This window comes from Calonectris borealis, chromosome 17, assembly GCF_964195595.1.
Source record: "Calonectris borealis chromosome 17, bCalBor7.hap1.2, whole genome shotgun sequence".
Classification (NCBI taxonomy): domain Eukaryota; kingdom Metazoa; phylum Chordata; class Aves; order Procellariiformes; family Procellariidae; genus Calonectris; species Calonectris borealis.
This window is the reverse complement of record NC_134328.1, coordinates 3036814-3064154: the sequence shown is the minus strand read 5'-3', so window position 1 is coordinate 3064154 and position 27341 is coordinate 3036814. Positions and strand designations below refer to the sequence as shown.

Below are 27341 nucleotides of genomic sequence, written 5' to 3'. Positions count from 1 at the left end.
GCCGCCGCGCCGGGCCCCGTCCTCTCCAGCTCCCGCCTCCGCGCCCCTCGGGCCGGAGGGGGCCCAGCCGCGGCGCTGAGGGCCGGCGCCGGCCCGCCATAGCCCCGGCTCCTCCTCCTCCCCCAGCCACCCTCCTGCCGACGTCACCGGACCCCTGACGTCAGCGCGCCCCGTGACGCCGCTTCCAGGTTCCGCTCGGGAGACCGCACCTCCCCGCCCTCCCCGTCGTGCCCCGCGCCTCGCTCCGGCCGCGACTGCATCTCCCAGCAGCCCTCGCGGGCGGCCACTGCCTGCCGGCGCGGCGCGGCGCCGCGGGGCACGCCGGGAGCCGTATGCGGCGCGGCGGGGCGGAGGCGGAGCGGCGCGGCGCGCTGAAGCGGGCGGGGTGCGGGTAGTCCTGCGAGCGGGTGAGAGGGCGGCGGCCCGGGCTGTGCGGGCGGACGGTCTGTGAGGGGAGCACGGAGTGAGAGGAGCGGGTACTGGTGCTCCACGGCCGTCCTCACCGCCCCCGCCTCACACCGCGGCCTCGGCGGCCCGGCCCGGCCCGGCGCAGCCATGTCGGGGCTCCTGGGGAAGCTGTTCGGGACGGGCGCCGGCGGGAAGGGCGCCGGGAAGGGCCCGTCCCCGCAGGAGGCGATCCAGCGGCTCCGCGACACGGAGGAGATGCTCAGCAAGAAGCAGGAGTTCTTGGAGAAGAAGATCGAGCAGGAGCTGGCGGCCGCCCGCAAGCACGGCACCAAGAACAAGCGCGGTGAGCGGCCGGGCCGCGGGAGGCCGGGCTGGGCCGGGCCGGGCCGGGCCGCCCCTTCCCCGGCAACAGGTCGGCCGGGCCCGGCTGCCCGGGAGCGGGGAGGCCCGGGGCGGCCGGTTGGGTCGCTGGCTGTGCTCCGTGTGTAGCACAGACATACGTGTGTAGCTGTATTTTGTAGCTTATTACCTTTATGTTATAGCGCGCTGCCTGGGAGCAGCGGCAGCCCCCTCTCCAGGGCCTGCGGCCCTTCCCCAGCGAGGCTTGTACCGGAGCAGGCTTTCCCCGGCGGGGGAAGGGCAGCCTTCATCTCCTGGAGCTGTCTAACGTGGGTGCCGCGTCACTCCCGCGTGATAACGATGTCACGGCGTTGCTCGGCTCTTCGGTGCGAGGTTCCCTTTCTGTTCCGTGTGCGCGTCGGTTTAGGAGAGGTTAGGAGAACGCTGCAAAGCAGGAGCGGGGCTGTTGCCGGTTGCGTACAGGAGTAGCTGGAAGAGCAGTGCATCACCGTGGAACGAGGCCGCGCTTTACTACGGTGTTGTTTTTTCCTCTAACAAACAAAACTCTTTACCAAAACCCTGCTTAATTTGAGGATTTGGTTAAATATATTTTTATTGTTGTCTGGGTATTCTAAAGCTATAGGTGGCTTATAAATGGATATTAGAAATCGGTGTTCACCGGGTGGAACCCAGCCTTCCTGAGGAGGTCTAGCTAAGTACTGGCAGGCAGTGCTTGATACGCATTCATGGTCTGTCAGCCTGAAGATAAGAAGTGGGTTGTCAGGTGATGTATTTCGGTGCTCCGATGAGCTTCTTGCTTGTTTTACAACCGTCATTAAAAGCGGCGTTTTCAGGAAAACGTATTTAGATTTTTGTGTTGACGTTGCCCTTTTTGTGCTGGGTTACAGCAGAACAGCAGAGTTTGAAACAGGAGGTGCAGCTCTGTCTGAGGCACCGAGAGTTGCTAACACACAACTGTTGGCCAAGTAGCAAGGGTTGATATACAGTAATTACCGATAACAGGTTCTGCTTCGTATCACTCCTTCAGTCAGCATTTTAAGCCTCCTTTCAAACTTCAGGACAGCACGCTACATCAGGGCTTCTCGCTTGCACGGTGATAGTGCGAATGGAGCAAGCTCAGGAGTGCTTGTGGGGTTTGTCTGCCGCGGCAGCGGGGCAGAGGCCTCGCTGCCCCAGGTGTCTTCTGAAGGACCTCAACAAAGCCTGACTTCCGGCTTAACTGAGTTAGTTTCTAAATCAAATTTATTGCAACAGTTTTAATAAGTCTGAGTTTCTCATGCGGTTTTTGGCCTAATTTGGTAATGAGCTTAAAAGGAGAACTAAAATAGACCTCTTTCTAGCCTTCCTCTTCTGTAATTTCTGCATCCTCTGTCTTACGCTGGTAAAACCCTCTTTAACTTCCCCTAAACTTCTCTTTCTGCCACTGGTTGGTCAGGTCTTTGTCTTGCTCTACTGTAATGCCACCTCTCTCCAGGCCTTTCTGTGCATGCTGCCCGTCAGTCTGCTCTGGAGCACTTTGGGGAGTGGAGGGATTAAATTTCTTTGGAGGTGGAGGAAGGAGAAAAACCTGCCCATTCACTAGCGGGATTCTGGGTCAGACTAATTGAGGTCTTGCAGAAGGACAGGATCCTGACGAGTAATTAAGGAGCTGTGAAAAGGAGAAGGGCTAGGGATGATTTTCTGGTGGAAAACAAAACCTCTTTTTTCCAGAGGACTTCTGAAACTAAGAGGCCAACTTTTATTATTGCGCTGCTAGGAAAGACAGCTGGTTGTCTGCTAGCTTGCTGGGAAGTGAGTTCCGCTCAGGACAGGCGAAGGGACTGCTCATTTATTCTGGGTTAAAGATGTCAGTCATCAGCTGAGCTCCAACAAATTGCATTTTTTTATATGCAGTTGTTTGGTTTTTTCCCTCTCTGGCTTCAGGCTGTTTTATACTCCAGAAATTAAATAATTTTGATGCAAAGTCACTTAAATCCATAATTTAAGTGAAAATAAAAATACGTTGGTTTTATATGTGAAATTCTGTCTTTTTAATGGAAATACTTTGATATAGTTGAATGTTTTAAGTAAAACCGAACAAAAGCTAATTAGTTGGGGATTTTTTTTTTTTTTGAAGTGTTGGATCAACTTTTAAAAAATACAGCTTTAAGAATCCTTAAACTTTCTTACTTCTCCAAGACTTAAGCATCTTACTCTGGGGATTTCTGTGTATCCCTGCTATTTAGAGAGAAGCGTACTGTGGATGGTGCATATGTGTAATGCTCAGCTGGACAGTCGCCCTGACATTAATGCAAGCTGCTGTGGTAAAGCCGGCAGAAGAATATACGTATCTGCAGCAGTGGGGCAGGGAGCTTACCTGAAAGCTTAAAGCCACCTTGGAAAACCTGGAATGATATTTTTCTTTTCTCAGAGGAAAGATGGGCATCTGACACACTCAGGGTAACAAAAGGAAATGTTCTGGGCACTCCAGCACACTGTGCGATTGTTCGGGTGCCAAGCGAGCGGGGTTTCTAAAGGCTCATTGACTAATTCCTGCAGCACTTCTGGAGTCTAACGAAAGCACAGAAACTTATAGGCCCCCTGGTTCTTGTGCCTGCCCCAAGCACATGCAGGTTTTTATTAACTTATGAATGTACTTGACGTGTATATTTTTCATAATCTACATTTAGGATATCCAGGCTGTATAACTCCTCATGAAATTCTGAAGTTAAAATAAGTAACTAACTAGTATAAATTTCCTTAGTCTGAGTTGTTTCTTGGCATAGGAGGCTTTCAACTTTTAATAAAAAGCTCATTTTTTCAGGGTCTTTCTGTTCTTTTCTGGCTGCACAGACGTGGCAATTTTATGATAGCCATGGCTTCTGAAGGAACTCACGTCATTTTTATAGTAGTAATTTTTTTTTTTTTTTTGCCTTCACTCTACCAATTCCTTCTTGTTAGTCCACAATATCAAAATAGCACCTGGGGGAGGCGTGCGAAGGCACCTATGCCGCTTCTAGAGGGTGTCGGGGAGGCCAGCAGTTACGGCTTTAATGTGCATGTCATTTTTTTTGTCCAGGGGATGAAAAACTGCTGAGGAGAAGATTGATCATCTTTAGAAGGGTTTCTTGAAAAGATGCAAGTTAATATTCCCTCTTCTGGGAAGAAGTTGGGTTATGCTTGTTTTGTTTTGTGTTACCTCACGGAAACGTTCAGCCTTTTCTTTCAAAAACAGTGTGTGTTCTGGTGTTTATCTTTTTTTCTTTTTTCTCAAGAGGCTCTTCGACACTTTTGCTCTAGCTCATGAATAGTGGACTTACTCCTCTCGGTGAAGTTAATGGAAGTAGCAGTAGTACAGCATGGTTTGAACACCAACCTACCAGTATCTTACTGGATTTTAAACGTGTCCTGAAAATAACTTTTGCTTTAACAAAAGAAGGGCACAGCTGCGGTTTGGAAGTACTGTGCTGCTGCTGCATCCGTTCCAGTTTGTCGATAGGTGTTGTTGCAGCCAATCTGGGATATTTTATCAGGCACTCAAACTTCACGAAACAAACCAAACTGCTAGATCTTGCCAAGGGTTATGAAGTTCTGGTGCTCAGTATTCACTTTCAGGACAGCTTAAGCTGATCTTAATCACTGCTGCTCCAGTTTTACTCCTTTCCTTGTGGCCTGATCCTACAAGAGCTAGCTTACAAAGCCAAGCTGCCAGAGAAATAGCATACACACAAAAAAGCAACGGGTTAGTTCCTTGATCTCTGACTACTTTGGGTATAACGATTCCAGAATCTGTTTCTGCATTATCTTTTCTGATGGAAACCCAAAGCGCAAGTTATGTCTTAATGTGAATATAATGTGTAGGGAGAGAAACCTGATGCTCTGCTAGGGTGCACTTTTAGAAGTAGTCCACTCTAGAGTTTAGATCTAGGATGAATCAATTCAATTATGTTCCTGCCTGCCACTAGATTTTACATTTTTGTTAATGAACACTAGGTCCACAAACCCTGGAATGGGTGAAAAGCTAACATCGTGCTAATAGGCAGTAAAAATACTCAGGCTTTAGCAGGAGACTGATGTTTCATGGATTTTCTATCAACTCTGACTTCTGTTAGTTAGCGTTTTTTCTTCTCTGATGTCAGAGTTTCTCTTTCACTGTGAATAAATATAATGCTGTATTTTTCAGCACTGGTGACTGAGTACAAAATGGATGCAAAACCACTGCTAGATTCCTGCTGTATAATTCAGGCTTTTCCTGGAAAGAGCACACTCCTATGCTCCACCCCACACATAAAAAAAAACACCAAACAAGAAAATTGTGCGTAGCCTGAAGCCAAAAGTCATAATTTTATGCCCACCTCCGGCTCGCAATAGATCACGGTGCTGCCACAGGTAAGTCAGTTCAGCTGGCTGATCTGATGGAAAATTAACTGTTTACCATCCCCCTGCCTTTTCAATCTGTCACGTCAGTCTGCTGCCTGTTGCTGGAGGGTTACCGTGTCTGGCACCAAAGAGGAGACAGAGCTGCCCCTGTCAGTGGCAGCTCAGTTAACCTGGCCGAAACATACGGCGGGTGCGTGCCGGGGCGGCTGTGGAGCTGGCACCGGCTGGGCTCGAGCGTGTGGCTGCCAGAAGCCGTAGTGCCTTGTCCTGCCTGTTTCTCTTGTGCTGGTGTTAGCATTTGTGTGGGCAGTGCAGGAGTTGGATTAGTTTGCTGATCCAGCCAAAACCTAACTCTTAAGGGGAAAAAAAAAAAAAAGTTTTCCGCACTTAACTGCAGAAATGCTGGAGCTGGCAGGAGAGGGAGTCGGGAATGTGACTGGAAGGAGGAGGGCAGTTCTGCCTCTCCTGGCAACGATCCCCCTGCTTGGTCATCTTAGAGGTATTAATTGTGATAAAACCTGAGGGAGACATGCGATCTCCTAGCAAGGGGGCCAGCTGATCATCAATTAAAAAATGGAAGCATGCCCGCATGATGGCGCGGACATTTTTATTTAGAAGTTTGAGTGGTTCAAAATGTTGCAATGATCTGGAATTCAAGGAAGAGAGAGAAAGCTGCAACCTCAGGCCTGGGTATGGGCAGAGACTCAAGTGACCTGTGACCATGTATATAAGGCCTTAGACATTAATGCATTGCTGGCGAATTTCTTTCTAAGGTCCTGCTTGACATTTGGCACGAGAAGTGATCTCTGTTCCCAGAATCAAATAACATGAACCTGGTTTTGTTTCCATGAATCATAAGATGCTGATGTAGAGCAAGCAGGAGTCCTGCAGCAAACACTATCCAGCCCTTCTTGTAGTACTTCAGTCTGCCTTTTCTGTGTTTTAAGTCATAATTTAATGTAAAAATGCATCTTTGAGTTCCAGATGCTTACCCATAAACCACAGCTTTGGTGCAAGAGTACTGATAGCAGTGCTGGACAACTCAGTCCTTCTCCCCTGAGATTAATGAGTTGAGTGTTAACCACCTGGCTTGGGAAAAGTGTGATAATTACTCTTTTTAAATAGGTGTTTAAAAACAAGGAAACTTTTAGTTTGAAATTCTACCCTATTTTAGGCTTTTTAAGGCAGATTGCTGTAGTATAGAACAGTTTGGGAGGGATAGGGGGATTCACAAAGAGCTTTTAAAAAACTTTAAAAGGTGGCATAAATAACAACAAAACCCTGTGGTTCTGCCAGATGTGTTTTGGTGCCTGTATTTGATGCAATACATCCTTCCTCTGTTCCTGTTCTCTGTCAAGCCCTGTCGGAAAGGAAACCTGGCATGTTTGCAGCCACTGACTTTGTTTTTACTACTTTTTCTCTCCAAATGTATTAGATGTTGGATTCTAGTATCTCATTAAGCTCCAGCCCTAGTTACTGAATCCTGCTTAAGGGCTCCTAGTGCTAGTTCAAAACTGTAATTTGCAGGTGATGCAAATTGCTAATTTGGTTTAACCTTCTTCTGCTTTCTCAGACCTGTTCAGAAAACTGCCAGGTTGTTTCTTGCTGGCAGAATTTGTGCTGTGCATTACACAACAATTGAGTTGTGTAATGTTTGTCTGGACCGGGGCGTTGTGGGGCTTTGCACTTGTATCCTTCAGGCCGCTCTGTCAGTCCCTTCTTGCCCTTTGGCCATCTGCCGTCTCCAGATACTTTCTTCTCCGTTAGCAGCACAGCTGAAGTGCATGGTGGGGAGGTGGGAATATTCCCTGCTGCCAAGTTTTACACTGGGTTTTGCCTTCGATTAGAGGACATGAAGCTCATTCTGACTGGATCCCGGTAAGAACCATGTGCTCATACTTGAACATCATCTGGGCCGTGCAGCAGGATCCCAGCTGGACCTCCTGGGACGCTGGGGGTGGCCAGGTGCTGTGTGCTCAGGTGCGCCCCATGGTGCAATCTGCAATGCTGCTCGTGCACAGGTCAGCGTAGGAGAGGTGCTGTATTGGGGTTTGGAATTAAAAGCAGTCACTACTCCTTACCTGGCAAATCTTGATGCTTCCAGGCGTGAAGTGATGGTGAAGGACATGGCCATGCTTCATTGCTGACCAGCTGACTAATTTAACACAGAGGAGGGAGGGATGGTGTCACATCAGGAGGAGTCTGCAGCCAGTGCTGTCCAGGAAAAGGATTTTTTTTTTGGTGCCCAAACTGTTTTGCAGTTGCTCTTTGGCATTCATGAATGACCTACCTTAGGGGGGTACCACCACCTCGAAGCTCTTGTAGGGTTCATGCAGACTGTGTTGCCTGTACTACTGGACTGATTGGTCCAGTCAACCCTTGCAAAAGGTCTGCTGCAGCTGCGCATGTCCACGTGCCTCTGTGTCTCCTTTTCTGGTAGCCCAGCCTCTCCTGCCTGTACATGGTGGACCTCCTGCCTGCACGCGGTGCTCCGCATTGCTCCTCAGCTCTTGTACTTGCTGGGAGCACTGTTCCCAGATGCACTGCTGGCACTCGCTGCGTCTAGCTGGGAAAAGACCACTGTGATGATTTTGGCAGCTTTTTGCTCTCCCCTGTGAAATCCCCATCTGTTTGGGAAAAAACCAAAGTTTTTAACATTGCCCGTTCTGTTTTTTTTGGGGTAGTATGTGCTGCTTGTTCCAGAGACTTTGCATGGGATGTGGTATGAGTGGGGAGGATGTAGCCTGACCTTCTGCAGCCAGTAAGGCTCTGAAGGAGTGTGTGTCTGGGGAGTGGGGTGTAAAGTAAAATCTTGCCGTTTACTCATGCCATTTAAAAATGGATGATTTTTGCAAAACTAAAAGTTGGAGCAGCTCACGTGCTTTAACACGCTTTCCGTGAAACTTGCAGCGAGGTGTCCAGCAAACTGGAACTTCTGGCATGAAGTACCTGAAACAAAAAGGATGCAGTTGGAGAATCCTAAATAGGCCATGCATCAGATGTTGATAGACCTTTGCCTTTCCCTCAGACAACCCAAGGCCACAGCACATAGCTGATGATAAGAAGGTCAGTTCTGCTTTTAATCATCCTTTGAGCAGAAGTGGTGTTACGGTTGCTGAAGATGTTGGCAGATGCAGGCAAGTCTGCTCGCACGGATGTGGCCAGGTTGCAGGTGAGGAACCTGTGGGCACTGTGGACCTTCCCAGTCGCCAGTTCCGAGGGCAGTGGAATGTTCCCACCAGCGGAAGGTCACTGTGGCCACGGTAGGGCAGAAGTTTCCCGTCGGTGAAGCTCACTGCCTGGCTGCGGCAAAGAACTGTAATGTTCTTGCAGTTGGAAGCCCAGTTGGGAGAGGTCTTCTATGGCTTCCTCCAGTTTTGTTGTTTAAATGATACGTTGCCAATAACCATTTTTATAGGAGCTAATACAAGTATAGGGTAATTAGACAGCTCTTGACTTGTAACTCTCAACTGATTGGCAGCGAACCATGGAAGTTTGGAGTTGGTGTTGTCCAAATAACCAGCATAGCCATCTCTCTGGCTCACACTGGGACATGCATGTTTATCCTTGTGTGCAGCAAGCGAGGGCTGAGCTCAGTGCAGACTTTCATGACCGCTCTCTTCCCATTTCTGAGCTTCTGCACCCTCCTATGCTCCAGCAGTCAGCTGTTTCCCCAGCTCCTTACCCTCCCCCAGGTAGGGGCAGCCAAGTCAGCAAGTGTATCGATACAACTGATAGTCCATCCTGGACTGTGCCGTTGCAGCTTCCAGTCATACCTGGAGTGATAACCAGGTAGTTCCGCCTTCCGCTGCAACTGCTTTCCAGACAGCAATTGCTTCAAAACAGAACATGCGATTAGCAGGTCTCGCTCATCCAGTAGGTCTGACGTGTTGAAGTCAAGGCTCGGTTAGGGCACAAGGTAAACCAAGAGACTTGGTAACGTGGTCACCATCCTGCTGGCACAAACCCCTTGAGGTTAACCTGGTAGTGACCGTTTGTGAATTTGGCCATATAGCTGCATCTTGAGCTTGTTTGGATGCCAGGTTACTCCATGATGCAAACGCTTGCAACGTCTTTCACTGTAAAACCTATCTTTTTGGAGTCCCCCTTTCTGATAAGGCTGAGATTAGCCATGCTGGCTGTTTGACTAATGTGGTGGTGTGTTAAGTGTTACCAAACATTCATATTGTATGTGTCTTCATGGCTTGGCAGGAGCTTATTCAGGTTTAAGGATGTCATGTTTACTTCCAGGTGACTGCACAGAGGTTCCTCAGATGTAGTGGAACTGAAAAGAAACATAAATGCCAGGGTGACAGGAACATCAACTGATGATATTCAGAAACTTGTAGCTGATTTTTGTTTGTTATGAAATAAAACAAGTTGATACAAAGCAAACTTCATAATGGGCTAATTAGGAACTGTGCACAGTCATTGCATCTCCCCTGAAGGTGGTACCTTAATAAAATGTCTTGGCAGCATCCCCATGGTGGGCTCAGCATGTGCAATGTCCAGGGAGGAAGCTGAGTGGTAGAAAACCTCTTCTGGTAAGTGCTTCCCCGGCAGCACTGTCAACTTGTGATGTGAGGGCTGCAATAACAATGATTATTGCTAAACCTGGCTCCTGGAGCTGATCACTGCCTAAGAGTATGGGATTGCCATTAAAGAAATGAAATTCAGTTCTGGCCTCGAGAGACGTACTGCAGTGTTGCCAGGTAAGTGTTTAGGAGTTGATTCAAGAAGTACAAACTTTTTTTTTTTTAAATAAATATGGTTTGTTTTATTTGCTTTATAACTTTTGGGTTTGTGAAGGTCTGCATTTTCAACTTTTTCCCCTTAGCTGTTAGTCTTGGATTCTGAGCATTCATGAAAAAAGTAATTTTTCATATCTCAAAATAGCATTTCACCAGATGAGACGTTAAAAGAAATGCTAAATATTATGACAGCCTCAACGAAATTCTTAGACTTGGCAACACTCTAATAATAATTGCCCAAAGCTGGAAAATGCATGATAGATCGCCCAGGCAACCACTTGTTTTATTCCCCAGGAAGAGAAGGTCTCGAAATGGGCCACTTAAGGGTAGGATCTTCTGAGTTTTGTGACTTAATCGCAAAAATATTGTTAAGCATAGGAAATTTGGTTGGTTGGTTTTTTCCCCTGTGAGGAAAGAACATTTTGAGATACTTAAGAAGAGCTACTTCTGTTCTTGTAAAGCTGAACCTCTACCTGATGCATTTCTGGCAGGGATTCAGAGGGAGATGGTAGTTTTTCACTGGAATTCTCTTTAACAAGGTATCTTCAGCAATCACAAAATAAAGAAGAAAACCCATAAAGAGTATTTGCAGGCTGTGAGAATCCCAAGGAGTCCTTAAGGAACATACTTTTCTCATGCTAAAAGTTTAAACATTAGTTGAATTCTGAATAATTATCTCCTTTTATACACATATAAAATTTGGCTGTGAAATAAGGTGCAGATTTTTAACAGCAAAGTTATTGGGCAGTTTAAAAGGGTAAGGGAGGATAATTTACTCCAGCAGCTTTAGAATATATCTAGTTTTATTTGGAAAGAAGAAATGTGTTTTGGGTAAATCAGTTTTGGAGATGCCTTGCAATCCCCTGCCATCATCCAGTGACATGCAGGACTGCAAGAAGTGCAACACTAAAAATTGGGAAATAGGCTATATGCTTTGCTTCCAGAGGGTGGATCAGATTTAATGTAATAGTTGGAAGCATTAGGTCTAGATGATCTTGGCTGGTCCGGCGTTTCTTAGGCTCGTTCCAGCTCCTGGGTGGAACAAACCCGTTGGCTACTTCTCTGTAATTGGGATCTGTCTTTCCTGGTTTTTACATTTGGGCTTCAAATCTCACTGAAGTGGACATTTTTTCCTTTTTTTGGACCAAACTGTCCCAGACTCACCTAGATATTATTTTACAGAGGATTATTGACCAGAGGATCATTGCCTTGATGTTCAAAGGGCAGAGGGAATCAGCTTCCAAGGCTGAAGGCTTGCTTGCTTTCTGGACTATCCACCTCTGTTGCCTGAAGAAGGCCAGGCCAGGAGGAGGTTACTCAGCTTGCCGGTTCTGCATCCACAAGTGCAATACACTTCCATCTGTAACTTTCAACCTGAGCAAATTACTCACTGTTTCAGGAATAAATAGCGTTGTAATCATGGATTCTGATCTTCGGAAACACACTTTCTGCACTCCGTATGAAAATGACTGCTTGTGACTAATTTGTAATAAGGAAGCGTGACAAGGAAGCGCGTTACGCTTCAAGCATAGCTGCCTTACGACTCAGCTGTGGGATGTGGAACAACGCTAAATTGCTGGTGCAAAGGTCAAGTCGATGCTGATCTGAGCACTGAGCAGCACTGCAGACGGTAACGGCATGACGGTGGGGGTTACTGTTTGGGTAATGCATGTATCAAAGCTTTGATTGCAGTTGTACAGGATGCTTTTTTCTTTATCTTTTTTTTTCGCCTTTGCGTATTTATAGATTTTTAGACCAGGAATGCTTATTATTTAGTTTAATCTCTTGCACAATAGACTAAATGTTCTGGCACTGCTTTGCTTAAGAGGAAGTTGTAATCTCGTTGTTTTAAATACAGATAGGACAGAAACCTTCTTGTATTCTCTGCCTGGGTTTGGATGTTTTATTGGAGTAGTTTTAATTGATCACTTCATCTGAGCTGGGAGTAGTTGCCTTCCTTTGAGGAACGGGTTTGGGAACTTTATTAGATGTTTAGTAGACAGACACAGAAAGATAAGTGGAGGATGAAGACTGATCTCTGCTCACAATTCCCTGCTAAAAGCGCGGCATCTCCCGAAAAAAAGGCACAGGAGGCTGCTGCCAGCTCTTGTGAGCTGCTCTCTGGGAACCACGCTGGAGACATTAGGCCCTGGTATTGGGGGGAAACATGTGATAATGGCTTCAGACACTCAGCATAAAGTGACTTTTAGGCCTGTGTGTATCCTCTAGACATCATAGATCTCAGCAGGTGATCCTCATGGGAAAGGAAATCATGCTGCTTTGCACTGTATTAGCCTTGGAGTTGATGTGAATTTATTTTTAACCATGCTTCGGTATCTCTGTCTCCCAACCACTTTCACACCGTGATGCTTAAAATCAAACCTGACTTCTTGGATCTCTGACATTTCGTGCTCATCTTGGCTCAGTGTAGCTGGGTATTTAATGGACAACCAGTTAGGAATATGCTTATGTATCAGCTTAGTGGCCATGCTTGCTTTCTTCCTCTTCAGTCCCTTGTGCGAGGCCTGTATGTTAGTGCCTCTGAAAGGTTTTCCGTTTCTTTTCTTGTAGAGAAATCTCACTAACGTGCAGGATGTGGGCAAGGCTCTGCTGGAGCAAAGGAAGGGTAGGAAGTATTTCCACAACTGGGAACAGCACCAAACCAAAAATGCTCAGGCAGAAGCTTTCAGGACAAGGATGCTCTCTAGCTGTATATCTAGGGTGGTTACGTGGTTTTGGAAATGCCCTGAAAGGTTTTGGAAACACCGTGAACAGATCTGACCTCTAAGACCCTGAATTAAGAGTCACCAGCTTCTGCATCGTGTAAGACTCGCCTGGCCTGGGACGAGCATTCCTCGGTATGTGCTGCAGGTCTGTTGTGGCAAGAGATTGCCTGGATGCTTTCGTACTGGGTTTGGTTTGAACCGACATGAACATTCTTCAGCTGGTTAACAGTTTCTTGAGCTAGCAAATCCCTGCAGAAAGATGTTTATTCAAGGCTAAACTCAATGGTGTGAAAGAAGCTTGGTAATGCTGTAGTGGGATTTATATCTACCTTTTTATCTGCTTGTAGTATTGGAGGATATTTTGTGAATTGCTTTAAATTACCTTTTTGCTTCTTAGGAATTTTTTTGAGATATTGTAGGCAGTTTGCTAATTCTCAATAGAATGAGAGATGAGCAGTTGCTGTCTAAGATTAAGCTACTCTACTGCAGGCAAGGCAGCCAATTACTTCTTACACCTACTGGTGCCTCTTGTTTATCCCATTTCAAGGACGGCGAGGATGTTGTTCGTGATTAAATTTGCTGCCAAGGCAAGTGCCAGGAAGATGGAATGGTATTTTCAGAAGCAGCAAAAATAATGACACTTCTTTCTGTTGAGAAAATTATAGATGGATACACAATATAATGTGCAAGACAGTCACCCAGTATTAAGTTGATGATCTCAATCATTTCTGGGCTTTCAGCTAGAGGGGCCAAGAGACCCCCATTTGGGAAGCTCCTCTGCAGCTGTTTTGCACTATTTATTTTGGCGTGGCTGACATTTGGTGTACATTATTTTTGAGGCTGCTGTGGAAGTTTTTCATCCCATACAGCTGGTGTCTTTTTGCAGTGGTATCTCTGCTGCTGCCATTTCTTCTCTCATTTGTGGGAGAGAATGTAAGAATTAGTTGTGAGATTAAGTTATTTTTCCCCCTCAATTGGAGTAATCAGAGCTATTAACCCATGTGTCTTCCCCTGGATGAGAAGCCTTTCTGTATTAAGTATTGGTGTGATTTTTAGCAGATTTTTGCAGAGGCAGGAGCTGGGTAGGCAGGAAACGCACGCGTTGTGAGCCCCCCAATGGGACAATTTCCCTGGGTTCACAAACGCTTGGTACAAGTGTGTTTTTGAATTCAGTGAAACTCTTGAATTACATTCCCAGTTGTTCGCAGTGCTCTCTGAAGTAACTGGTCCTCCTGCTCTTCTCAAGTTGAAACGTGTGTTTGCTAGCAAAATTTGGAGTTGCAAGTATGTAGAAAAAGAAGTCTTAAGTTCTTCCTTGTTTTTTGTCTACTAATCTATACTTTTCTACTAATGATGTTTAAAAGCATTAATTCAATAGAATTGCCATATGCATAAATATCCCATTAACGTTACTTGTCCTACAGGTGTGTAAGCAGTACTTATTTGCAGGAGGGCTGTTGATTTTTAGTGAATCACTGATACGTTCATAGTCAATTTTTCCTCTCTGAATGCGATGCTATGTAGTAAAATTATGTTTTTATTATCCTGCTAACTTCTTATCACAGTGAACATTTTTCTTATTTCTCTTACAAAATGCTGTAAATATTGCAAGGAAAATTTTAAGACTTACAACAGCTCTGTTAATGATCATAACTTGCTTATATATACAGGTTGAAATACTTTAAAATGCATAAAATTAAATTCTTCCAGATAGCATTTCTTGAGAACAAAATGAAATTATTTGGGTGAGCAGTCATGCTTTTCAGACTGTGAGTGCTGACGAAGGAGGATAGTCTGGCTGAACGACTTTACTCTTTTCAGTTGCGAGCGTTCATTATTCAGAAGGAGCAGTGACTGAGAACCATAACACGAGTTCCTGCTTATCAGTTGTGTTGGAGGGCTGGGTGCTGCCGTGGTAGGCATAATAATGAAACCCTTGGATTGTTATTCCCTGTGGTCGAATGGTAACTGTAAAACTTCTGCTGGAATTTCTAGGGGGGATTATCACAGAAATTCAAATAAATATGAAATTAAAAATAGTATTTTGCAGTTCATCAATTGAAGACTGTTAAAAAAAAAAAAAAACACAAACCCAAACAAAAAAATTCAAACCAACAAAAGAACCCCAAAACCAAAACAAAACACAACCCCCCAAAAAAACCCCAAAAAACCAACCAAACAACCAAACACCTCCCCCCCACCCCCCAAAAAAAAAAAAAAGACTCCATCACAAACCAGAGGAAGGAATGGCTTTTTATGTATTAAAAAGTTTGAGCTTTTTAAAAAGTCTGTAAAATGTTTGTCAAATATACTTTTATACATGTTTTGACATTCAAGTAATTGAAGCGGTCAGTCCAGTTCTAACTGCTTTTGACTCAGCTGCTGTTTTACTGGACTTGCCCTCCTCTCTGGAAGCTGACGTTTTCTTTGTGAGAATTTCTGTAAAAAGGAACTGCAGAGATTAGAGGCTGATGCTTATTAACGCTGAGACATTTTATTTTACTTTGCCAATGGAAAAGAGGTTATAAACTATTTATATCAGTTTTAACTGGTCAGAACTCTGTGGTGAAATCTTTATGAATAAAAATTGGCTCCAGCGTCCCAGTCATAGCTGATAATAAAGGCAATGAATATATCAAAATGTCATACAGGGAAGATAATTCTGAGCCTGGTCACCGTCTCCTAATGGATAGCAGGAGTCACCCAGTTAGTTTTAAATATATTACCTTTAATTTAATTGTAATAATATATATAACTGCTTTTCTCCCAGTGCATACTTCTTTATGTAATCTGCCGAAAACTTTACTAAAATTCAAATAAAGTACAACTGAGTTTTTTTTAATCAGTTGGTTTTTTTTTTTGTAGAGGATATTTCAAGTGCATGAAACTCATCATGCACATTGGACTGAGAAGCTAAAACACACACTGTGCCTGATAAGGATAAGGTACGGGTTGTAAAGGTTTCTAAAATATTGGGTGTTTATTGGCAGGTCCTTGCTGTTGTCTTGTGAAAACTAACTTCCCATGTAATGATCAAATATTTATGCTGTCATTGGGTCTGCATTGATTCATTAAGTGAAGGTTATCTTAAATGTTAAACTTTTTTTTTTCATAGTAAATGCTAAGTCTACCAACAGCTTTCTCTTCTCGCATCAGTTTATACAATCCGTGGCTGTTCAGCAGTTCGGGAGGGTAATCTGTCAGCTTGTTCGTGTAAAATGGTTCAGCAACTACTGTCGTTTCCTCATGTGCAACCTACGGGAGATTTGAGCTAAAAGAAGGAAAAAAAAGAGGGGGGGGGGGGAAGGGCGGGGGGGGGGGGTGTTTGCAAGAAAAAAAATCCCCTCCTAAACCAGCCAGTGATTTGAACTGGTACTGCTGGTTTTATGTGTAAGAGGGGTATTTCAAGAGTAAGTTAACCCCACCCGAAGGCAGGATGCTCTGGGAGGAGAAACTTGGGTGTTACCGAGCGACTTCTGTGGAACGTCGCTTCCCAGCGAGGGAAGGCTGCTCGTGGGACAGTGACTGCTGATCAGGGACACCGCCTGTCGTTTTCTGGACCTTTCGTGGCGTCCTTTGGTGCAAGTCCGGTGCCGAGGAGCTGGGGAGCTTCTTACGCAGGGCGATTTCCTTCAGCTCTGTGCAAGAGGAACGCCATGCCGAGCGATCCTGCAAGAGCTGCGCCTTGCCCCGTGCTCACCGCCTGCAACGCACCAGACTTACCAGCTGGGCTTAAGTAATTACGTATTGCCAGAGTAATACATTTTTATTAAATTTTCATTGAAGTCAAAGCTATAAATACTTATTCTGAAGGGAATGACATTGGCTCTTCTTATTTAAAAAAAAAAAAAAAATCCGTTTCCAGAATTTGAAATAAATATGAAAAAGAGACAGTAGGCTACAAATATGTCCTCTAGCATTATACACATGCCAGAAACGAGATCGTAGTCGGGATGTTTCTGTGCTTTATTCTGTATAAAGGCAGATATTTCCCTAAGACAGACACAGCCACAATATGGTGAGAAAAAGCGTTAGTCCTTATTTGTTTTGAGCCTCTGAATATCGGGCACTTTGCAGAAGCTGCTGTGAGAGTCTGGTCCAGCGATCTTGTAATCTCATTTGGCTTTTTACTCTAAGATAAGGAAATAGTCGCACTGTCGGAAAACTTAGATCAGCCATTTCTAGAAAAATGTGCTGGTGATCTCTCTAGCAACAGGTTCTGGGTTGTGAGCGAAGTCTGTCTGGCTACATTAGAGAACAAATGCTTTGAACTTAATATATTGTTACGGGTCCTGCTGAAGCAGTTCCACAGCAATTAAAGCTGGATATTAAATTACATTGCCTGCCTATGTAATTACTGTCTTGGAAGCAGTGAAAGCATAATTAGGAGTGTGGGTCCTGAGGACTGCCTCTTCCGCGGTTGCCTAATGTGATAGCAGTCTTCATGAAGAGCAAGGATGGGCCGTGTTACGCTTTGACTTCAAACGCACATCCGTTTCTGGCATGTGTATAATGCTAGAGGACATATTTGTAGCCTACTGTCTCTTTTTCATATTTATTTCAAATTCTGGAAATGGATTTTTTTTTTTTTTTGATAAAAAGAGCCAATGTCATTCCCTTCAGAATAAGTATTTATAGCTTTGACTTCAATGAAAACTTAATAAAAATGTATTACTCTGGCAATACGTAAGATTTCAGTAGGTATTTATGCAGATGGTAAAGACTGTTTTTCAGGAAAAAAGCGGCACAACTGCTCATCAGTTTTCAGAAATCAACACCTAAATAGGAGAGTAGAGATAAAGTAACTGTAGATCAGGACAGAATGACCCTCTCGGATCTGTACCACTGTTCTGTAAAGTATGTCAAGTATGATAACAACCTATGGAAAATCTGCAGCCCCGTTATTTGTGCTAGGACTGTTGCTGGTCCTGCATTTCAAGCAGGAGTTGGTGGCTCTTCCCCCTTGCCTGTGCCCGGCTGGGTAAGCCCCTTGGCCCTCTGCGGGGGTCAGCATGGCTCTCATTTTTGCCTCCAGATGGACCTTTCTTCTAGAAATTCCTTGTGACCTCTGAGCTGTGGGTATTGATGTGGTGTGCTCGTCCACAAATATCTGAAAACTGGGAAATCAGTCCTGAGAGATGGAAAACTGACTTAACTGTAATGGTCTTAAACAGACAGACATGATTTTAAGTATTTCTGTGAAAGAAAATGCATTTTTATTAATCTTTTTATGAAATTAGATGCAGAGAAATGATAATTTAGTCATCTGTTTTTCTAGCCGAGACAAATACTGATCAGAAGGGTCTGCACCAGATCCTAGCAGTCTCCACCACCCTGCGTGGAGGGCAGGCACGCGGGAACGTGGCAGAGAGCATCCTTCTCCAAGTTGCGTTTGTGTCCAGATGCGGGTGCCTGGGAACATCCGTGAAAGGGGCACCGTGAAACGGCTGCGCTGCTAATTGCGACAAGGAGAATCCTAAATGTAAAGCGCAAATCCTCTTCTGTGGGGGGGAGGAATTTGGGAAATGAATGCAAGTGACCTAAATTAACTTGGTATTTTCTTATCTTTTCAGCTTAATAAAATCTTCTAGTTATAAGCAAGGACTTTACATTAAAAGATAGTTAAGCAAGGGTGATGATGAAAATAAATTGCAGGAAGTTGTGATCATCTAACTTGAGGCACTGAATATGTTGTTTTACCTTCCTTAGTGCTTCTAGCTGCAAGAAATTGCAATCTCTTGTGTAATATTTTCTTCACTGCAGAAACTCATTTATCACTTTGATGTTAATTGGCCTGTGCTAAGTATTTATGCTGAACTGTCCAGACACAGAAGCTTTATGCGCGGTCCTGCGTTTGTTGCTGGGGCTGTGGGTCGGTCCGTGCTCCTTTTAGGCTGCTGAAACAGGCATTGCTACCGGTCAGTCGTCAGGTCGGCACAGGAGGGCACCGTGGCCGTGGGAAGCCTTGTCCTTGCGTTGGCCTTACAGAGGAGAGGGGAAAATATAACTCTTTTCCTTGGCTACTCTCGGTGCAAAGGAATTGGCAACGTTTCTAGAAAATACCACAAATCCATTTTAAGTTTTCACTTTAAACGAGGCAAATTTTAAAACAAGCATGTTTATATTCCTGTTCCTAGGCAGGGGTCTGTGTGCCAGGCTTCCCACCGTAGCAGATCTGAGCGGGGTCGGTGCTTGGCGAGGAGACCAGCAGGAACGCCGGAGGTTCCGCAGCAGGCAGCAGTGCTGCAGCCTGAACCCGGGTGGGAGACCTGTGCCATCTTCCAGGTCTGGCGGGGGGATCCCTGCTCAGTTCTGCAAGCTAGAAGGTTACGTACCACACTGTAAAAGCGGGAGCCTTGATCTGTATATACGAGTGAGAAATGAATCAAGGAAAGGATTTATAAAGCAGAGTGAAGGCTGGGGAGTGCAGTTGTGGTACGCTGAACAGGAAGAACAGTGGGAACAGGAGGGGTAGGGTTACCCGACAGTCCAGATAAACACTCCTGGTCACAAGATCTTTTACAATGGTGCTTGCAATGTTTGGTGTGTGAGCAGCTCGTTTTAAAAGTACATAAGCATGAAATGTAGATAAACTGTGGCTATTCTCAGAGAAAGCTAGAGTGGGGAGCTGTATGTAAATTATGGTACTTTACTTGGGTTTGTATAACGGTTATAAAATCTCTGGTTTTGCCAGTAATTCTCCATGAGGCACAAAATCCTCAATAAAGAATGTCCTATCATTGTCTGACACTTTCCCAGCATCTGTCACTATATAAACACAGTCTATTAACAGTTTTATCTTTCTGAGTAAGAAAACTTTATATATCCTTAATTAAACCATTAGCACGAAATTAACCAGACTAAATATACCAGTAATGTGTTGCTCATCAGTTTATGATCTGGCATAAAACTGGAATGTTTCAGGTGTTGTGCTTGATTCTGCAGAGCAAACATTGTCCTTTGTCTTACATGAAAACCCAGTCCTGTTCCTACTCTTGTCAAACGAGAATGGATGTGGGCTGGCCCCAAAACAGTGGGGAGATGTACTGGTCATTGGAGTGAAAGTCAGTGAAGGGGCTTGTTTTGGGTCTTTGGCTTCTGTTGGAACAGCCAAGGTGACCTGTGCTTTTGTGGTGTTGATCATTCCTACTAAATCAACCTGTGCTACTTTGCGTGCTTGGCAACCTCAGCTGTACCTTCACAAAGTACTTTTTTATTCTCTAATACATTAGTGTAATTTGAAAATAATCAAATACAGCATATCTATAACCAATTGTAGAACTGAAGGTATATGTAGGGCTTCTGGATGCCAGGACATTATCTTGAAGGACTGTCAAGCTTCTCAAGGTGGCATCTGACAAAATACGCGGGGTGCCTGCAGGCTTAATCCGCTTTTAGGAGAGGAGCTATTTTGCGTGTGTTGCAGGAACATACTCATCATGTCACAAAGTTATCATGCCTCTAGTAAGGGAGATAAGGGAAGCTGTCTGCTGCCGGGATTTCCTTCTTCTTGTTTTCTACTCCCCTCCAAAAAATCTGCAAAGGTTTGAAATAACGTCTTTTAGAGATTTAAAGACTTAAAGCCTTTGTTTGCCTCCATTCCTGGTCCATGTGACTGATCTGTAGGGAGGTCCAAGAAGTTGATTTTTAGCAAGGCTGATCCTGTATCATGTTAACTGTTTTCTGTTATGAGTTTCACAGATATTAAGAAATTGAAGAAATGAAGTGTGCACGTGGCTGAGTTCAGAAACCGAGAATAAGGCTGTTAGGACAGCAGCTTGTGTCCAAGCTGAGTTTTTAAAGTACACGGGTATATTGTATCACCAAGACTGTCACACAGTGGACAAGTCTGTTCATACCGGGAGGGGAAGGAGAAATGCCATGAAGGGAAGCTGTACTCACGTCTTACTCCGTGTGATACTTGGTGTTTGTTTGTCAGCCAGCAGTGCTCAGTGCTTGGTAGGTCTTGCCCTCACTGCAGCTCCTACCAAAATTTTTAGCCACATACAGGCAGGAGCATGTAAACCTAGGTTGTGTTCACTGTCAGTGTTTCGGGAACGGACCTCCATCGGTCTGTTGTCTGTCCGGGTGTCTCAGGAACAGCTAGCTGTTGACTGTTTTCACCCGCTGGCTGCATACCTGTCTGGGTGGGGTGGAGCTGAGCGCTGCAGAAGGAGCTGGAGAAGCCTAGCTGTGCAGCGAGTTGGACCAGTCCTCCCACATGGGGTGATACCCGTGGGTGTGGACCTCTGTGTTGGCGCTGGCATGGGTGGGCTCCTCTTGCAAGAGCAGGCATTGTGCAAGTGCTTACGAACAGCAGATTGCTCAAAGCGATTTAAGTGATGGCACCTCTCTTCTCATGTCTGTCAGTAGAGACTTGGGTGGACAGTACCTTGTAGTAGGAGTAATACAAAACATGCACAAAGTTTGTATGTATATAAATATTTCTATGTATGTACAAATATGTGTATTTCACGGCATTAAGTAGCAAAGCTGAAGAAACATTTGTCTTGCTTTGTATTTGAAGGAGTTTCTTCTCCCAGCAGCTGCCCAGGAGTTCAGCTGGCTGGCAGGGACCCTGCAGCAGCATCGCAGCCTCATCTGACAGGAGCTCCAACAACAACTGTGCCTTGATGTATTGGGGGTGATGATGAACAAAGATGTTTTTAAGTGGATCAGCTTGCGTATTGAAGCCTGCTGTTTGTTGTAGCGTAGTCTCTGGTTTGTGGTGTGTTTCGAGTGACTGGACTACTGACCCTTGACTTGCTTCTTCGTGTGGCAGGAGATGGACAGCAGGCATCTGGCCACCTTTAAACAATTCTGTTGAAGGAGGCAAACGCAAGGGTTAGGCAACTTAATTTATCTAGGAAGAAAAGTTAGATGGCAAACAATGGAAGGTGTTAAACATTGCTCTGTACCGAGTGGCATTTGGTACAAAATACGAATGGCTGTTTGGGGCATAAATCTCACAAATCTTACCCTCTTCTTTGTTGTTCAGCTGCTCTTCAGGCCCTAAAGCGTAAGAAGAGGTACGAGAAGCAGCTTGCGCAGATAGATGGCACGTTATCAACAATCGAATTTCAGAGGGAAGCCCTTGAGAATGCCAACACTAACACTGAAGTGCTTAAGAATATGGGTTTTGCTGCTAAAGCTATGAAAGCTGCTCATGACAACATGTAAGTTACTCCCTTCCACATTTTTCGGTAGGACTGTTATTTTGTTACTTGTTTGATCTGCTAAATGTCAGGTGTTTCATAACCAAAAGTAGAGCTGGCGTAGCAAAATCTTGTTTTAAAAGGCTGTGACTCAAATTAAACTAAAATACTAGATATGCTTTCATATTGAACAAAATATGCAAGTATTGATGCTTTCTGAGTTTGACACCATTTTACATGGCACAAAGCTGCTGCCTTTGTCCAACAGAAGGCTAGCACCAGTGTAGTCTAAAGCAAAGGGGAGGGTGCACCAGTTACAGATCCACCTAGTAGCAGCAAAAATTTTAAGCCTCGAGGGGAAACTTAAACTTCTTTCTGTGCAGTGGAGTTTGTGTATGTAGCAATAATTAAAGGTAAACTGCATTATGGGAATGTTGTACTTGCTCCAAAAGCAAATATTGTAGACATAATGTAATAATGCTGGATCAGGGAACAGAGCAAATTATTATTAATACCAGTAATGCAGAGCAAAACCTCTTCATAGGAAGTCTCTGTATATAACTGCTGTGAGCTAAGCCTTTAGGGAAAAGTAAAAAATACATGCATAATTTTGTTGAGACCAGGGGGATAAAATTCAGACTTGCATGCAAAGTCTATTTTGGGAAAGGACCTTGTAAATGCCACCACAGTGTGGCATTTCTACAAAACCCAAGAAATACAGTCTTAAATGTTGATTGGGAAAGTGCCTGGTTAATTGAACTCTTTCCTTTCTTTTGCAGGGATATTGATAAAGTAGATGAATTAATGCAGGACATTGCAGAACAGCAAGAGCTGGCAGATGAGATTTCAACAGCCATCTCAAAGCCAGTAGGATTTGGGGAAGAATTTGATGAGGTATGCTTTAAATTTGCCTCTGTTTGTATCATAGAATCATAGATCCATTTAGGTTGGAAAAGACCCTTAAGATCACTGAATCCAACTGTTAACCCAACACTACCAAGTCCATAACTAAACCATGTCCCTAAGCGCCAAGTCTGCACATCTTTTAAATACCTCCAGGGGTGGTGACTCTTACAAGATCTTTCTTTTAAGATCTACATACTGCATGTATCTAAGTGTAGTATTAGGATATAAAATCTCTCCTAGTTACTAGCTGTTTCTACCAGTGCATACAGCAGCTATGACCCTGACTTTATGCTGAGAATGGTCTGGATGGCCTGATCTGAGAATGTTTGGACTTAGATTTCTTCTTCTCTTCACTGCTTTCCCCACCTTCCTCTACTTCCAAGAGATCATGTACAGGAATTCAGATGAAGAATCAGACTCCTCATCTCCTCAGTTTGCTCTGATCCTGTGCGTTTGAGCTATTTTCTTTAATAATATGACCAGCTAAATCTAGTTGCTAGTAAGTATGACTTAAAGTTTCTTCCTTTTTTTTTTCCTCCTTTAAAAAACTAGGATGAACTTATGGCAGAACTAGAGGAACTAGAACAAGAAGAACTAGACAAAAACTTGCTGGAAATAAGTGGTCCGGAGACAGTACCACTACCAAATGTGCCCTCAATATCAATACCATCAAAGCCAGGTATGTATGGACCTTTACCAGAAACATCTTGGATTGTTAAATAGTATGCTTATTTAACTGCCAGATCCTCAGATTTGAGAGATCTAGCTGCAGGCAACACAGACATTTTGCTTGAAATTGCCTCATAAATCACAAATTACATCTAGTGCTGTTTCTCCGTGGGGGTAACCTGCCTTTCATAAGAACTGCGAAAATTAATAGTTATCACAGGAACAGTTATTATCTATTCTAGCCCTACCAGTTTATCTACAGCGTGGATGATGCTCAGAGTAGAGTGGAGATGTGGAGAAAGGAAGCCTTCTGCTATTTGCTGCTGGCCCAACAGGGAAGTAATCTTGACAAACATACCAAGGCTGTAAAAGGGAGTGGAGGGTAAATTGGAATTAGTCCCAGGCTGGTTCAGATTCCCACATTGAATGATGCTTTCTTGCTGCTGCTTTGTTTTTTAATTTGATCCCTGCTTTTCTGGTGTTTGGGAGGAACTAACCTCAGAGTCCCCTCTTTGGGGACAGCCGTTACCTCCTTTGAGGTTTGCACGTACTCAAGCCAGACAGTACCGAACTTGGGTCATCCCAGTCTTAGAGCACATATATCTTGGAAATTTTAGTTAGTGTGATAATTTTACGTGGAGAACGGGAAAGAAATGTGCGTATTTACACAGACAGTTCAAAGCTGCTGTCAAATCTGAACTGATCACTCTTCTATGAACTAGAAGTGATACCTCATGAAATATGGTTGAGTTGGAATACTTCTGGCATGCATTAATGGGATATGAGGCTTTACTAGCCTATTTTGCTGAATCTGCCTTAATGTATTATGAATAAGTTGTAGACTTTGCAGCTCTGTTTCATGTGCTTACTTAGGAAAAAAAGGTCCAAAAACTAGTGGATGAAAGTAGTCCCAAGTGGTCAGTGTATCTATAATTATCTTGCTGCCTTTCCAAGCTTAAAAGGACCTGGGAAGCAGCAGACACTGCCAAACAACAAGGTTCTGCTTTAGGTGGCGTGCTATGAAGTTTGCTCCTTCTGCCTTATAGTACTTTTGTTTTGACATAATTGATTTTGTGTTTTTCTAGTTATGTTTTGCTAGGCAGAATTGCTGACAAGTGTTGATGAGAGGGGAGCGAGTTATATCAAAATATCTTAGATCTGAGACTTCATCTACATTCAGATCCAACAGCGGGAGACATAGTTTAAATAAATGTGTGCATTACCTTTTTATTTCCTAGCTGGTTTAATGAGGTTTGTTCTTTGGATATGGATGTTGAAACATACTGACTTGAACCCAAATATACTTTTTGCATTATATTAGGTAGTAGTGACTGTGCACTAGTAAGAGGCATTGTAATTGTGCACATATTTAAGTAACTATACAGTGTAAGACTTATGTAGACATAGAACTTCCTAAAATAGTAAAAGCAATAAAAATTATGAACGGTTTCTTTAGTAAAAACTATGAGTATAAAACTCAGTGTTTTATAGGATTTATGTTAAGCTGCTTTTGGATGGAAATTAGAATTCCATTAACGTATTTAAATGGCATGCTACTTTTTACTTAAATAAAACTGCCTCCAAGGCTGGCATTTGGGAAACCTTGGGATTCTGGGGTGGTGGTGGGTAGGAATTTTGTGTGGGTTTTTTTTTTTTAACCTAAATTGTTTTTCACTGGAAATCGACTTAATATACACTGGGATTAAAAGTTTATTTCTGGTCATCATGGGTCGGACTTTCAAAGGACTGCTTCACCTAACAACGCAGGTACATGCTTAATGTGGAAATAAGTAGTGCGTCTTCTGCAGTAGAGCTGACTCTTATTACCTCCTTTTTATTTATTGAATGGAGAATGATCGTGAGCTTTCCTGCTTTTCCAGTTCTCAGGAGCTGTCTGGATTTTGAATTAATCAGTCTGAATGAGAATTTTTTTGCTGTTGCCTGTCAGCTAAGTGGATGTCAGAAGAAATTCAGGAAAAAGCTGTTTTTGTTTAGCAGAGACCGGAAGAGCTTAATATAGAAAAACAAATTCCAAACTTGTACAAATGATAGGTCTTGGGTTTGACTTAAAGCTGACTCAATTCTCTCTTACGTAAATGTTTCGTTTGGAATGACACAAACCATTTTGAGTATAAATTATTTGACTCTTTTTTTTCCCCTTTTGCAGCAAAAACACTGTCTGAGGAAATGACATCTTTTTTTGGTATTTTCCAAAATCATTGCAGCTATTTCTGGGTTAAAACGTTTTTTTCTGAGTTAATGGTTTTCATCTCCAAAAACTGGACTTGTCAAGTTATGACATAGAGCAGCTCCCCTGGAAGGACCAAAAATAATAACAAGGCAGCACGTAGCCTGCAGCTTAAGGATCACATCCAGCCACTGCTAGTGAGCGTGGCGAGAGGCGGGGAGCGGCACGTACCCGGCGCTGAGCTCGTCAGCCCCTTGAAGGGCTTGGACTGACACAGGAGGTGGAGGTCTCCAAAACACAGTAGCCTCAGTTGTTGCACTTTGAGGACTTAATAGTGGAATAAGGAATTTATTTTTTTATGGGGGAGAAACTGTAATACTGGAGATGTTAGAGGAATTTCTGTAAGAAGCTGTATCCCTCTGAGAGGGGCTCAGAAGCTGAAGGCTCGGGCTCTTCTGCTTGGAGGCTTAGTGATTATGGAAAATGATAGACACTGCTGGTGTACACATCTTAACCTTCATACGTGTTTGCATTCTTCCCATGTGAGCTATCGTCTTTCTCCACTGAAAGTGGTAATATCAGGAAATTTAGCCAATGGTGGCTTTTTCAGAAGGCACCTTTTACTTCCATTTAAAAAGGTCTTTTTTTTTCCTCTACTGGTGCTTCATTTATTGGTTAGATAGTGGCACAGAGGCTTCTCTCCTGCAAAGAATCGAGACAGGGTTCCGTCAAGATTCCCACTCATTTGTTTTCTTTTAATATTTTGCAGCCAAGAAGAAAGAGGAAGAAGAGGATGATGAGATGAAACAGCTGGAAGCTTGGGCAGGAAACATGTAACCACAGCAGTAACTGGCTGGAAAAAGACTTTGATTACCTATTCTGGGTGCAAATGTGTTGTGTTGAGGAGAAAGCATACGCAAAATGTCTTTATCTTTAATTTTAACCCAAAGCAGTGGGAACTGCATTGCTGTTTTCTGCATAGCATGGTCTGCACAAAGGAAAGAAAGGGGAGCAGAGGGAATTGCCGGCAGTTTATACGGTTGAATTTCTGTAAAAAGGTATTTGCAAAATCAAACATTCAGCTTTTGGACTGTGCTACTGCCACTGCTGGATCTTCATCTTCAAAAGTTTGGGCTTTGAATTGAAATAAGCTGAAAAACACTTTGTAATTTTAAGTCAGTTTTAGTGTGTCTAGCAGTCTTGTAAGGCATTTAAAAACCAGGAAAAGTTGTAAGCCACCATCGGCTTCTTATTGTGGTTAGGTGCAAGAATGCTTTAGGTTTTTAGTTCTTTGCAAGTTATATTTATATCCCTCGACTGATGTGTGCCCAGCCTTGTGTTTGTCACTGCAACAATGTAGTCACTACTCCCATTTTAATTGGTGATAATGATTTGCAATGGATTGAAATTTCAGTTGTACATTTTTCTACATAGCACTACAATGTTTATTGCTTTTTTGTGATAATTGATAACCCATTCAGATACATGCACACAATTATTTTAATTAAGAAACTACCATGGATTGCACTGTATTAAATATCTTGATTAATTTTCATCTGTGGCTACTGTTGTCAATTCTTTGTGATGTTTAAGTAATCGGACTATAACTTACGTGCGGTTTGGCCTCTTTCTACGTGAGTGATGTACACTCTTTAAAGCTAGCTGAACTTTGGTTGTACGACTGTAGTGTAGTTGCATAAAACTCCAGTCTTAGCTGAGCAAACTTGCTGGAGGGCTGCTGTGGCTGTTTTCTTATTGTAATAATACTCTGGTCCACCATGCCAAAACCTCCACAGTAAGGAGAAATCAAAGCTGAATT

General features: G+C 43.8%; 1 protein-coding gene across 2 annotated transcripts; it reads left to right on the top strand.

Annotated features, from left to right (window-relative positions):
* Nucleotides 1-318: 318 nt before the first annotated feature.
* CHMP4B (charged multivesicular body protein 4B) lies at nt 319-27077 on the top strand. 2 transcript variants are annotated; one of them, XM_075166292.1, is made up of 5 exons: nt 319-751; nt 21603-21780; nt 22539-22653; nt 23218-23344; nt 26292-27077. In XM_075166292.1, the coding sequence occupies exons 1-5, from the start codon at nt 556-558 to the stop codon at nt 26357-26359; spliced, it is 684 nt and encodes a 227-aa protein (XP_075022393.1). In that variant the 5' UTR covers nt 319-555; the 3' UTR covers nt 26360-27077. The 2 variants fall into 2 exon arrangements, with proteins under 2 accessions (XP_075022393.1, XP_075022394.1); XM_075166293.1 differs by lacking the exon at nt 26292-27077 and adding an exon at nt 23577-26285 and having other exon boundaries at nt 364-751.
* Nucleotides 27078-27341: the final 264 nt, after the last annotated feature.